Below are 14,127 nucleotides of genomic sequence, written 5' to 3' on the forward strand. Positions count from 1 at the left end.
CATTCCAGCACATAGCTATGTCTCCTGTTATGCTGCAATCTCATCTTACAGATCAGTGCTGCTGAGGCACACTTCTTCAGTACTTGAATTGAATTTGTTAAGGTTTCCTTGTGGTATTTCTTACCATTGCCCCTTTTTGGTGTATATGTGGTTTCAAGTACAGATGACGTACTGGAAGTTTGTGTGCTTAGAAGTATAGAATTTAATTTTGAACCACTCTGCAGCAAAATGCATAATTTATTGATGAAGACTGAAGGATATCTAGAACAAAAGAAACTGGCTTTCTCAGAAAAAGTAATTTTGGCTTTTCTACATAAGAGAACTTAAGGAGATATTCCTGAAGATTTTGTTGTGCTTTATTAACAGACCTGAGGTAATTTCCTGTTTCATAGTTCCAGAGCATAATTAGCAACATAGCCCTGTCTAGTACAGAATTAACTGAGGTATCCGTGAGTTATGTAACAGAGCAGGCCCCTTTTGTACAGTGCAAACAACAGCTTTTGAAATCATGCTTTGCATGGTTAAATATTCATTCTTTGAATGCTGTTTTGACTTTTCACAGGAGATCTGAATGAGCTAGCAGAAGTAATTCATCATCATATCCCAGAAGCAAAATTAATTGAAAACATTGGTCAGGAACTCATTTACCTTTTACCCAATAAACACTTTAAACAGCGATCTTACGCCAGTCTCTTCAGAGAACTGGAGGAAACACTGGATGACCTAGGACTCAGCAGTTTTGGAGTTTCAGACACCCCACTTGAAGAGGTAACAGACAGATTAAAATATCCACTGATCTTACCATCAGTCCCCAGAATGTTTTCTGAGACAGTTCCTGTTCTTAAACATGTAATCTTACTAATTCACAATATCCCCTTCAAAACCTAGTCCCATATGCTGTGGCACACTCAGAAAGTCTTTGGGATAGGCATAGAGAAAGGATTTAAGCCTTACTTCATGTAAGCCTTGTGCAGCATGACTCATTAGCCTGAAATCTTTCTTTGTACCTTAGTTTGTTCCTTTCTTTATTTTGTGAGATATTTCATAAGGGACCTCTGACTGTCTAATAAGCAGGAGTACAGAAAAGGTGTCTCAATTTTTTTCTGTTACATTATAGAATGATGCATAGTGTTCCAGAGGTCAGGTTATTGCACTTGTTCTGTTCCTAACTGGGAGATTTATTTGTCCATGGCAGGTTTTCCTAAAGGTCACAGCAGAAGCTGACCCTGGAATGCAAGAAGCAGGTATATATCCATGAATCAATATTTGATGAACTTTCCTTGGGGCTGTTTTGTATTCTGAACACCAAGTAAGGAAGAGCCTCAAACCTTTCAGTCTCTGTATGGTGTTCTTGCCAAAATAAATTCGGTCAGCAAATATATGGTTTTAGGGCCTGACGTGATATCTGACAAACAAGGCGAAGTCAGCAGAAAGAATTCTGTTTAGATTGGATGAGGTTCTTAACTATGTAAATAAGAATGGAGTGTCAAGCCCCAGATGTCAATGATTTTCGTAGTTCTATAAAAAGTACTTTGCTGACCATTAGTCCATAAACTGCATACATGATTAACTTGTTAATCCTGCTGAGTAAGAGGAGTGTTGACCTCTGTGATGCCACTAGATACAGCCACAGTGCAACAGTTGTAATTAAAGCAATCTGGTGATGTGATATATACAGTTGGTAAGATCTCAAGCTCACTAAAATGTTTGTGCTACCTTCCTATGTGGAGGATAAAGTGTCTTCTCTGCCTCTTTTTATGTTAACCTAGGAGACCCTCAAGAAAATGGTTCTACTCTTGGCAAACCTTCTGCTGAGAACAAACCAGCTGAACAAACCACACTGAAAACTAACGACACTTCTCGAATGCCAGTAGGCACAGCAGGAGATCAAAGTGAAGGCAAGGGGTCCAGACAGTATAAAGGTTTTCAGCTTGTACAGCAGCAGATCAAAGCACTGCTCATCAAACGGTTCCACCATGCCTCCCGCAGCCACAAGGACTTCCTAGCTCAGGTATTGGCTTACTTTTGCTGTTCTTGACTCTTTCTCACAACATTCTCAATGCTGCCTTTCCCAGCAGTGTCTCTATGCAAAGCAACAGAGGTGCTGCGGATGGGTAACAGTGTCCCTAACTGTTCTAACTGTAATTCCAGCTCTTCTGCCTCTTACTCTATTTCTTTCGGCGTAGAGTCTATCACCTGCAGCAAGTTCATGATTCAGTCACTACTAGCCCAGCATGTTATTTTTAACAGAACACAGTTCCATGACAACCACAATCTTAACTGAAAGCACTGGAAATTAAATTGTAGGTGTTCAGGAGTTAAACCAGATCTGATCTGTGTGCTCCTGCTGTCCCTCCCTTGTTTCTGTATATACATAGCATATATATATATATATATATATGGTGTGTACAGTGTCATTCTACAATATATATCTAATAACCTAGTGTGATGTTTTCATGTTCCCTGCAGGTTGTTCTCCCTTCTAGTTTTGTGTTGCTGTCTTTGATACTTACAGTCATTATTCCTCCATTTGGAGAATATCCCGCCTTAACTTTACACCCTTGGATCTACGGACAACAGTTTACTTTCTTCAGGTAAAAGGAATCACCAAGTAAAAGTACATCTGTCATTTATATACACCCTTTTCTCCCTAGTGTTAGGATAATTTTGAAGCATTTTTCTTGAGTTCCATACTGAAGATTCACATGAAACTTTTTTACACATGGTAGTGTATGGAGCAGCGTTTGATATTGATAATTGTATAACACTTGGCACTAGCAACAGTCTGTAGTCTAATGTTATTACGTTGTTAGTTGCAGACACTTCACTATTAGCAGCATTTTCTCTTTGGCCTTAGCAAATGAAATGTAGAATATGTCTTTTGTCTTTTGATTACTGAGTGCGATAGGGCTGAGAGGGGATTCAAGCCTTTTTGGAGAATATTGCTAGAGGACTATGTCAGAAGTCGTGCTTTAATATCAGGAGAAAGGGATCATTGTTTTAGCCTGTTAATCATCTTGTAAGGTTCTGGGATAAATACATAACTGAATTATAAGCATTTGGAGGAAGGCAGTTGGTTCTGCCATATGGCTGCCCTTCTCCAGTTGCTATGTGTATTCCAGTACAATAGTTTGAAAAACACTTTTATAGATAAAGTCCTATGTTATTCCCTTAGCAATGAGCGTCCTGGCAGCGAGCAGATGATCTCCCTTACTGATGCTTTCCTGAATAAACCAGGATTTGGAAATCGCTGCATGAAGAATCAGCCTCTTCTGTAAGTTGCTAGCTAATCTCTTTTGAATGAAATTCAAGTATCACTAGTGGAACTCGAGTAGTGAAACAAGAATGAATTGGCTTGGTTTTTCACTAGACCCAATGCTTCAGTTATATTATTGGCAATAATATCTAATAGTGGTTCAAAAGTAACAAACAAACATGAGGACAACAGTGCTACTGGATTAAGAATGATTCACAGTGTTCAACATGACTAGCTGGAAGCCAGCTCATGTAGTCTTGTATTGAGAATTAAGCAACCTTGAAATATATGTCAGTAGGCCAGTGGGCTCAGACCCAACTCTTCACAGCTTCCCTGGCATTTTCCACGTGTGAGTTCCCTCAGGTTCCTCCTGTTCCCACTGGTGTGTTTGGAAGCAATAGCTTCGGCAATTGCTCAGATTGTGAAGTAGCAATAGGATATTCTCTATGATTTGAAGCTATTCTCACTCTGGAGGACAACATTGGTAGAGCTCCTACCCACTTGCACTGCCTGTGAATCCTGTTTGGAGGCATTTGTCACTGGCGTACTATACTTTGCCATTTGTTCCCTTTCTAGTGCCCCTCTCCCAGGTCTTCAGCAACTTGATTCTTCTGGCTGTTCTCTCTTCTCTGTTCCTCTCCCCCCTGCTGTCTTCTCCTCTCTGTTCCTCTCCCCCTTTCTCTCCTCTCCTCCCTCTCCCCCTTTCTCTCCTCTCCTCCCTCTCCCCCTTTCTCTCCTCTCCTCCCTCTCCCCCTTTCTCTCCTCTCCTCCCTCTCCCCCTTTCTCTCCTCTCCCCCTTCCTCTCTTCTGCACAGTACACAGGAACAAAGAGGAAAGTTTAAAAACTAGAGAAAAGACACTGCATGAGCAAGGAAAAGGATAGTTTCTTCACAAAGATACGTGTCCACTGCAGATTTCCTGTGGGTCAGACACAGCCTCCTTGTTCCTTCAGTGTCCTGTCTGCGAACTGAAGACACAGAGATGTGGGAAGAGATTATATTTATTCATGTTTACTAAAATGTTCTTATTATTCATAACTCACAGTATAAGGGCAGAGAGGAGAATAGCTGCTGAGAGCATGATGATTTTGTGGATTTGTGAGCTCTTGAACTCTACCTCTGCGCAGCTTAAAGAGTCTGTTCCTCTACACAGGAACTACCCGTGCAATAATATGCCAACTCCCTGGACCACACCTGCTGTTCATCCTAACCTGAGCAGCCTTTTGCAGAGCCAAAAGTGGAGCCCTGAGAATCCTTCACCTTCCTGCCAGTGCAGCACTCACAAGAAACTCACTATGCTGCCAGAATGCCCTGCAGGCGCAGGAGGCCTTCCACCACCACAGGTAGTGTCCCTGTGCCATAAATCTTAGCAGAAAATATCTGTAGAATTCCTGTCTATGAAGAAAAAAAGAAAAGGGAGAAATTAATAAAGAGGCTATATGCTGACTTTATTCACAGCATCCCGAATTATTTCTGACTGTTCAACGGACAGCCAAAGTTGGGTTTTGTAAATTGCAGGCTAGTGTATTCAAGAGAGTAATGTAGGATGCAAAATTACTTTTTGTTTGTGGGGATTCTAGTCCTCTAGTGGAAATGTATTTATTTTAGTATTATCCTCACAGATTTGCAGGATATGATACGATAATTTCATATAACTTGTCGGGAAGAAACAGTTCACATTTGAGTCTCCAGGGAAGCAACAGTATGTATGGAAATGTATTTATTTTAGTATTATCCTTACAAATTTGCAGGATATGATATGATAATTTCATATAACTTGTCAGGAAGAAACAGTTTACATTTGAGTCTCCAGGGAAGCAACAGTATGTAGATGAAGTATGGCTGAGCAGAGACAGCTTATTTAATGAAGGCACCATGAGGATGCTACCAGTCTTCCCAAGTGTTGTCTGGAATCAGCTAGACATTTGTAATGTATCTTCTGTGTCATCTGGTACTGCCTCTCTGTGGACAAATGCAGGAACTTCTGGAAAGCTCATTAGACTTATTTTCTGGGTCATTACTAGGTAGTTTCAGGCTGGAAGCTTTGCCATCTGAAACTGCCTAGGAACCTTTTAAAGTATTATTCTGCCTTGGGATAAACTCAGCAAGTTTGCGGACTTGCATTTCACTGCAACCCCATATTTGCAAAAGACTCACAAAGGCATCATGTGCTATCATTTTAAATACAAAAAGAAGAGAGTAATTTTTGTTCAAAGTATCCAATGTGCTAGTGAAGGTGAAGTTCTTGTATTAATTTTTTCTTCAACTTACTAAATCATATAAAACTACCTTTTCTTCACCAAGACCTCAATTCATTTGAAAAGCTTCCTTCTTTCATAGTGAAGAAAAAGCCTTGAGCAACCCTGGCCTTTGTTGCAAATAACTCAGGTCAAGTTTCAGAGTGAAGTGCAACTGTTTTTTGTCAGGCATCGTCAACTTCTGTGATTTCTTGATTTCTTCTGAAATCTTAGTAAAGTAAGGATGTTTAGGCTAGAAAACGAATGGCACGCTCTCGTTTCAGTGATACTATGGACCTGATACTATGAACCTGAGCAATTCCTCTGAATCAAAGCTACTTTTGCTGTGTTCCTGATAAACAGTTCTAGAGACTGTAAAGTTTGCTGTGGTTTTCTTTTCTTTCCAGAGAGTGCAGCACAGCACAGAAATTCTTCAAGATCTGACCCACAGAAATATTTCAGATTTTCTGGTGAAAACATATCCCACTTTGATAAAAGGAAGGTAGGGGTGAATCTCTGTTTTTCACATGGTATTTTGTACCTGGCCAATAAATCCTCATGTAATGATAACATAGCACCTGATGTGCCACAGTATTGCATAGACTTGAGTATCATGTCTATATTCCTGATGTAAGAACAAGAGATGATAATTTTAGAGGAGTAAAATTATTTTAATTATACTTACTTGTATAACTGGGTACTCCTTTATAGGCAGAGCTAAGTTTCAATGTTGATCGAATGCCATGTTAATGGTAACTGTGTCAATGGTGAGAAAACTGGTGCCTCTGCACAGCGTAGTGAACTGCCTTGCAGAGATACCAGTTTGTGTCCCTGAAGAACTGTAGTCACACCAGCATGACCATCTCCCTGGATTAATTATCACGTGCTTCTCAGAAGTGCTAAAGAGCCAAGGGACAATGTTACATAGGTACATCTATCCTACTGATAGCTCCTCAGCTTGCAGAGGTGTCGTGCATGGTAATTAGCTGTGGAGTGTCTATGGCCTGTTATTGCTGATTCAGGCCTTGCTATCTTTTCAATTCCCAGCAGAGTTGTTAAAATTCTGATTATATTAGCTATGTACTGTCTGCCTTTAACTGATTCCTCTCAGCACATGTCATAATTGCTTTAGATGCATCTTTTAAATTCAATTAATTATGGATTTCGGATAGAGCCAGTATGTGTCACTTAGAAATCTTGCTTCTCTCTGTATTAGCTGGAAATTAATCATGTCAGAAAAGAAAACAAAAAACCAGAAACCCACTGCAGGGAATACCAAAAGCCCTGACAACCCCAAAACAAAAAAGAAAGCCAGTAAAATTAAAAAAATAGCTGTATAGGGGAAAGTGGAGATTTGATAAGCATAGGAATTCACCTTTAATTTCCATTTAAGCCTGACAGTACCATTGACTTTGGTTGAGTGCATTAAGAGACAAGATTCTCTTTGTCTGTTTCAGCTTGAAGAGCAAATACTGGGTCAATGAGCAAAGGTAAGAAACCAATTCACAGATTATGGTGGTAAATAAAGGAACAATGAATTTCTGTTTAACTGCAGGGGCTCACAGTGTTTCTCTGGATGGACAGGGGGAATTGTGGCAGATAGTATGGAACAAATAGATGGTTTCAGTGGGAAATAGGTTGGGGGTCATTAAGGGTTTTATAAAGACAAGGGGTGATTTGTTTGGACTACCCCTACAAGGATGAAGGCCAGGGGCACACAATGGAATTATCACAGCTTTATTATCTACAAGAGTCAGAGTAATGGGATTCGAGTGATGAAAAGTTACAATTCAATAATACTGTACTACATTGTGACAGTGCTCTGACACAGCTCTTTCAAAGTGCAACAGAAAAATATGAAACCTCTGAAAAAAGGGCTTGGGTAAGAGGAAACCTAGAAACCAGCCTATCAAAAACAGAAGTAACAACCACAACTCGTCATCCCCACTCTGAACACGTGCAATAGTTACTGAACAGATTCCAGTAGTGCTCTGCACTTACGTAGAGGCATCAGCTAACCCTACTGTGATGTCTACACCGCAGATAGTGAGCTTAGAAAGATGACTGATTAGCCTGAAGTACGTACTTATGTAGCTTTTCATCAGCAGTAGGAATTCACTTCAAAGGTAGCAGCAGAAGACTGGCTTCCTTCATGGAATATCTGCTTGTTCCTGTGCAAACATTACTTTCTATGGGATTAGACTTTGGTTCATCTTGTACAATAGTATTTATCATTACGGAGTATTGGCTGGCACCAGCACTGGTGAATACCTGCTTTTCTCAGGGCAATGGAAATTTTAACTGAGGTCCATGCTGTCCTCAGTCTTCCATGCTGTCCAAACAGTTACCTGTCAGTTATCTTGATTTAAAGATTTTGCACTGTAGAAGTAACTGTTTACTCCAAATCTTCTAACTAAACAATAATTTTCTCAGGATCCTGGCATGAACCCCTCAGAAACTGATAGAACTTCTATTATTTGTAAGCCCTATAAAGACCTAATACAATTTGTTAGAAAAAGAGTGGAGATTGCTATGCATTAATTATATGATATATAGAAATCAAAGTATACATTACATTAAGGATATTTTTAGTATTTCCATCAATGTACAGAGTTTTGGGTCTGTGGTACAAATGACTGATTATACTGTTCTCTTTGTTAGATATGGAGGAATTTCTATAGGAGGAAGGCTCCCAGTCCTTCATGTTTCTGGAGATCAAGTTGTCGATTTTCTAAGCGATCTTGGCCGAATGATGAATGTGACAGGAGTAAGCAAGATTTTAATGGCTTTTTTACTAAAGAATTGTTACAAAGCTGACAATGTGCAGTACCAGATTTCACCCAGACAGCTGATCTTTAGCCTTTTCTTTTTTATTTTAGGGACAAACTTCACTGGCTGCTGCTAAAGAAATGTCAAATTTCCTTAAATACATGGAAACTGAAGATAATATTAAGGTATTTGCTGGAAGCAGTCTGCTAACTCGCAGCCTTTCTTGACATAGACTTCAAATTGTTAGAACATTGCTAGTGGCATTCTTAGATGCAAGAAGGGCTGAAATACTTTTCTTATAATAAATAACATGGGATATAGTGTTAATGCAGTTATTTCTAATGTGAGACTTTTAAAACCATGTTCTTAGTACTTCTTGCTGTCCTAAAGACTTCAGAGTAGGACACATTCCACTAAATGTTAAAATTTCTTTCTATGAAATCCCTTGACAGGGGTTGTCCAATCCTTTTCAAAGCATAGTATGTGAGCTCCTCCTGCTGGACTGTGCCTAGGAGCTATGAATTCCTGGTGCTGGATTGCTTCCCTGCTGACAATGCCCACCAAAGTAGATAAAAGGCAGTCAAGTTTTCTCCTGCAGCTGAGGGTTATTAGTGAAGGCTTCTTAAATGAATCTGTCCTTTCTGACTCTTTTAGGTGTGGTTTAACAATAAAGGCTGGCATGCAATGGTTAGTTTCCTTAATGTAGCCAATAATGCAATCCTTAGAGCTAACTTGCGGACTGGCCAAGCCCCTGAGGAATATGGGATCATTGCTGTAAATCATCCTCTGAATCTCACTAAGGAGCAACTCTCTGAAGTCACTGTGTAAGTCTGCCTGTGTTCTGCTTCTGGCTTTTATCCCTCCCTTTCCTGGCAGCTTACCACCTCCTGTGTACTCACACTCTGAGGAGAAACAGTTCAATTGACAGAATGTGGAAGCCTTTCCCTGAAGTCTTATTCTAATCAAGAATTAAGTATATAATCTATTCTTTTCTGTCTCTTTATATTCCTATAAGAGTTAATTCCATCCCATGTAAGAGCTATGACTATTGGTTATACATGATTACATGTTTCTGTTGATTCCCAAGCACAAAGATTCTGAAGTCTTTGTTTGTGTTCCGAAGTCAATAGATCTACTTGTGAAATAACGCGGAGATCATAATCACAAAAGGAATCAGAAATTGTCCCTAATTGACTACAGGTAGGCAGTAGTCAAGAACCTCCATCTTGGTGCCAAGGATAGCACACAGATAGATTTTCAGTGGCATGTAGTAGGGTTGATGTATTCCAGAATCAAAAAGACATTATTTCTTAAAAGAGACACCCCTAAGACATGACTTCCCACTCATGTTTCCTATTAAGTTCAGAAGTCAGTGAAACCAAAAGCTTCTGCCTCAGCACAGAGGCAAGCAAGATCTGCACTTCATCTCCTTCTCTGCAACCTACCTCTAAGCCCCTCTTTTCCCAGCTCCCTGAGCACTTCAACTATTATGCCTTAATGTATAATTTGAGATACACCATCCAGGAAAAACTGTCAAACTGAAGATATAGATGTACGAGCTGAACTGTTCCAGAGAATTAAGGCAAGTAAAAAATTAGGGAATGGTGCCACCGGCATTCGTGTTTGTTAGCTACAGTCCCCAGCACAACTTGGGAAAATAGACTAGCACATTTTGAAATTGGAAAAGCCTTCTACTTACAAAATAACCTTGCTGCTCCTAGGTCTTAAAAGTCTCCCCAGATTCTCCAAATGCTAATACTGTGTTGTGTTGCGTTCATTCCCTTGCTCAAAGTCCCTTTTTGTGCTCTGTTTCAGGCTGACCACTTCAGTGGATGCTCTTGTTGCCATCTGTGTGATTTTTGCCATGTCCTTTATACCAGCTAGTTTTGTTTTATACCTGATTCAAGAACGTGTAACAAAAGCCAAGCATCTACAGTTTGTCAGTGGTGTGAGCCCTGCAGTCTACTGGCTAACTAACTTCATGTGGGACATTGTGAGTATCTGCTGATCTGACTTCATAGCCTGCAATTATTCCTGGGTTTGCATGAACTGGGGACTAATCTGTGAATTGAGAGAAGATGATTCTGAGCATTGTAAAGCATTCATTTGGTTAAGTGTTTCTTAGACAGCATGCTAAGCATCTGACCTCCTAACTAATTACAGATGTAGAAATTAAGTCAGATACACAGCTCATTATTCAACTAATGAAGCTGAAATTGTTGTGATCTGAGGGTTTCCAGTCCTTACAACTGAATGTATAATAAAGTACAACTTAACATAGCAGGGGAAAGCCCAGTTGCCTGATGCTGGGCAGTTACTCCTGCCCTCTAGAAGAACCATAACATGTTTCAAGATATTCAAGAAATCTAAGTGGGAGATTCACAGGCTGTTGGAACAGTAGCTGGAGACCAGACAAAATACTCTAGGGTGTCTAAAATGACAGATCTCTTTGTTTAGGTCACTGAATCTTGTTCACTGTGTTCTTCCAAAAAGATTTAGATGACAGGCCTAGGCTTGCTTAGACAAGGCCTAGCTACCCCCTCCCATTACTCCTCAGGCCGCTTAGCCACAAAGGAGCAAATTCTTTGCCTGGCTGAGGCACAGCAAGGGGCTTGTTTTCTAGCCATGCCTTCTCAACAAAGAGAGTGGCTGAGGGCTTATGCAATAAGAAAAACATGAACATGGAATTGAAGAAAAGATAAAAATTAAGAAAAATTGAAATAATTTAAAATCTCAAAACTCTTTAGGCTTTGGAAGGTGCTCTTTCAGATGAGGTAAAGCAAAGCATTAATTTAGTAAATGAGGAAGAAGAAGCAGGTCTCTCCTGTCCCTTGCTGGTCCCAGCAGCTTCCTTGACAAGACTTCTGCTTGGCCATGGCCATTGGTAGCATGGTGCAAAGTCATTAATTGATGTTAGCACTACTGTGAAACACCACCTTCCATTCTGCATGGGGAGCTCTGTGCATTGCAGTAGACCAGCACTGCTGATACTGATCAGAGAAATTGAGAAGAGCAGTGGCATAGTCACTTTAGCCTTCTCCCATGAATATGGCTCAAGTAACTTAACTTTTTCCCTCCTACGCAGACTTTGCATCACCAGGAACTGCACTTCCCTTGCATACCTGCAGCCTCTTTTTGTGGGCAACCTCCCAGCAGGACCATTAAATGATTGGGCCCAAAACCATAATCTAAGAAACAACATTTGTTGTATTTCTGATAAACAGTCTGATAAAAGAAATCTCAGGAAAATAGCAAGTGCTGCCAGGGACCCGACTGATCCAAAAGCTTGAGTGTGACTAGTCTAGCTCCGGTGTTCCTCAATACAAAATCATTTTGGAATAATGTTTAGGATCTGGATATGTTTGCAGACCTTCGCAGGCCTTACACACTGATCTTCACCCTGTGATGTGACAGGTGAATTATGCACTGAGTGCTGGAATGGTTGTGGCTATATTTGTTGGATTCGACAAGAAAGCATACACTTCTCCAACTAATCTCCCTGTGCTTGTCGCCTTGCTGCTTCTGTATGGGTGAGTGTTCAAGGGTGTTCCTGCACGTGGGGCCCTATATTTCACATGGAAATTATTTCATGTTGTTGAGCTCGGTTCTTAATGAAATCCAGCATTCAAGTATAAAACTGTGTGGGTACAATACAGGTTAGAACTGGATTCTGTCCTTCCTCCAGGATATTTACATACTCTATCCAGCCACGTGCTGTAAAGGAGATTAATTTTTTGTCACTGCCTTACATTTTTAAGCATTAAATGTGATCCTTACAGGAAAATACATTTGTTCAGTTTGCTACTTTCTGATATGTACATTGTGTAGGAATTCAGTTATTGTTCATTTGCCCCAATCACAGCCAATACTAAAATAACTTTCAGCATTTAACCCAAGGGCAAAGACTACCAAGTCTTCAATACTTTTTTTTAAACTCCAAATGACTACTTATGTTGGCAAAATGGAACTTTATAAGGCTAACTGAAAATTGCTTTCTCTCATTTAATTAGTGATCATATAATCTTTAAAATAATATTCCTGATAGCCCTGCAGCTCATGTAGTCTAGGCAAAACGATTGACCAGATCTGTTCCTTGAGTTAAAGAAAGAAAGCAAGCTTTTCACATCCTCCTATGTATATCACATATTAAGTCCAAGAGGAACGGTTCTGGGCAGACTACCTTTAGTTTTCTGAAGTTTTCATGTTATTTAATCTCTGTAAAATACCCAATGTTGAAAAATGCTATCAGAAGGCTGATTTGTTTAAATTTTTCATTATATCTTTTGAAAGTGGAGTAGTGGTATCTTTAATAAGTTGTCTGTGTCTCTATGTGTTTTCTTATAATACAGTAATTTGTGGCTGTGTGGATGGGCATTTATGTCTTTGCATATTTTAAAGCATCTACCAAGATGAAATTTTCAGGAAAAAATAAAATCACATGGCAGTCACTTCAATGATAATTTTCATAATTTTGCTACTCCAAATAAAATCAGAAAGGAAGGTAAATTTATAGACTCGTATATTAGCCCTTGCGTCCAGCTGCAGTGACAATGGGAAACTGAGGATGATTCTTTCTGACCACTTGTGTATTGTCCTGTTAAGCAGTTCAGGTTGCTGTTACTGAATTCCTCCTCCTCAGACTGATAGTTGCTAGGCATTGTAAGTTTATTCCAGATGAATGCTCTTATGCTGCTGCATGTGCATTTGTTGTGTCCCAGAAATCACAGCATGGGAAGCTCCAAATCAGGAGTAAAAATACAACGGTAGAGAAGTTAGAAAATAATATTAAAATCTACAGAGTTTCTGCTTTATCTAACAGTTACTTGTTTCTCCCTCCTGGTGTACAATCCAGTGAGAAGTGCAGGGATACCTGGGGTGATGATAACCTTGCTAGCATTCAGTTTTCTCAATTTTAGCAGTTTCTACTGCCCTGCATTTTAATAGCAAAAAAAAGACTAAGCAGAAAAAACTTTTCATCTACTAACCAGGGAAAGAATACTGTAGTAGCATCTCTGGGTGGTTACACCATTTCATTACACTTAGGATGAGCAGAAGGTTCAGCTTTGTGTTTTCATTAGACCAGCCAACATGAGAATACGGAGAAGCTGTTACCATAGTCGTCTTATCTTTTGCATGCAGATGGGCAGTAATTCCCATGATGTACCCTGCTGCTTCTTTCTTCAGCATTCCTAGCACTGCTTATGTGGCATTGTCTTGTATTAATCTCTTTGTGGGGATCAACAGCAGTGCTATTACCTTCATCTTGGAGTTATTTGAAAATAACCCGGTAAGTAATGTATTTTCTTGACACCTGGTTTTAAAGAGCTGTGCAAAGGGTGTCCAGCCATAACCATCTCTAACAGTAAATATCTTTCTCTACCTTGGCAGTAAATGAGTGGGGAACTTGCTGAGTAACTGCAGGGACCTGTGAGCAGAATAACCCAGAGAAATGTCTCACGGCAATTGATATATAGGGCTACACACACAAGGAATGACATTGAGTGTTTTCCATTCCTATGAGTAAACTTCTGTACGCTTTCACACTTGGGGAGGAGGGGACATGGCACTTGGTGCGTGCTTCTGCAGCTTGGGTTGTACAGGAAGAGGTAGATGGTAGAAAATCACAGAGTCACCACTAAGTAAAGAAACACACTCCTGCTAGTCATTGTGTTAGAGGAGAAGTTCTGCTTACAGCAGCATTCTGAGGATTTAACACCACCGGAAAAGTAACAGAAAAGTACAAGAATAGACAGATTACGGTGAATGCCAAAATGAGTTCTTAGAAAGGCTAAGAGATCAGTTTGTAAAACACTGTTGGCTTGTATGCACTACTACTCCCACCTGTACAGCTGCTGATACTCTGGCC

General features: G+C 40.0%; 1 protein-coding gene across 1 annotated transcript in view; it reads left to right on the plus strand.

The window, feature by feature from the left end:
- LOC104547671 (retinal-specific ATP-binding cassette transporter-like) overlaps positions 1 to 14,127 on the plus strand; it is a gene marked incomplete at both ends in the record, with an annotated part of 20,153 nt that overhangs the window by 2,817 nt on the left and 3,209 nt on the right. The window contains 14 exons of the mRNA XM_010193466.1: positions 563 to 768; positions 1,196 to 1,244; positions 1,770 to 2,011; positions 2,470 to 2,594; positions 3,176 to 3,274; positions 4,409 to 4,598; positions 5,900 to 5,994; positions 6,950 to 6,982; positions 8,154 to 8,259; positions 8,372 to 8,446; positions 8,916 to 9,085; positions 10,077 to 10,254; positions 11,676 to 11,791; positions 13,401 to 13,548. Of these exons, the coding sequence (XP_010191768.1) occupies positions 563 to 768; positions 1,196 to 1,244; positions 1,770 to 2,011; positions 2,470 to 2,594; positions 3,176 to 3,274; positions 4,409 to 4,598; positions 5,900 to 5,994; positions 6,950 to 6,982; positions 8,154 to 8,259; positions 8,372 to 8,446; positions 8,916 to 9,085; positions 10,077 to 10,254; positions 11,676 to 11,791; positions 13,401 to 13,548 (1,832 nt within the window). The remainder of the gene's footprint in view (positions 1 to 562; positions 769 to 1,195; positions 1,245 to 1,769; positions 2,012 to 2,469; positions 2,595 to 3,175; positions 3,275 to 4,408; positions 4,599 to 5,899; positions 5,995 to 6,949; positions 6,983 to 8,153; positions 8,260 to 8,371; positions 8,447 to 8,915; positions 9,086 to 10,076; positions 10,255 to 11,675; positions 11,792 to 13,400; positions 13,549 to 14,127) is intronic.

Source organism: Mesitornis unicolor, unplaced genomic scaffold, assembly GCF_000695765.1.
Source record: "Mesitornis unicolor isolate BGI_N332 unplaced genomic scaffold, ASM69576v1 scaffold17341, whole genome shotgun sequence".
Classification (NCBI taxonomy): Eukaryota; Metazoa; Chordata; class Aves; order Mesitornithiformes; family Mesitornithidae; genus Mesitornis; species Mesitornis unicolor.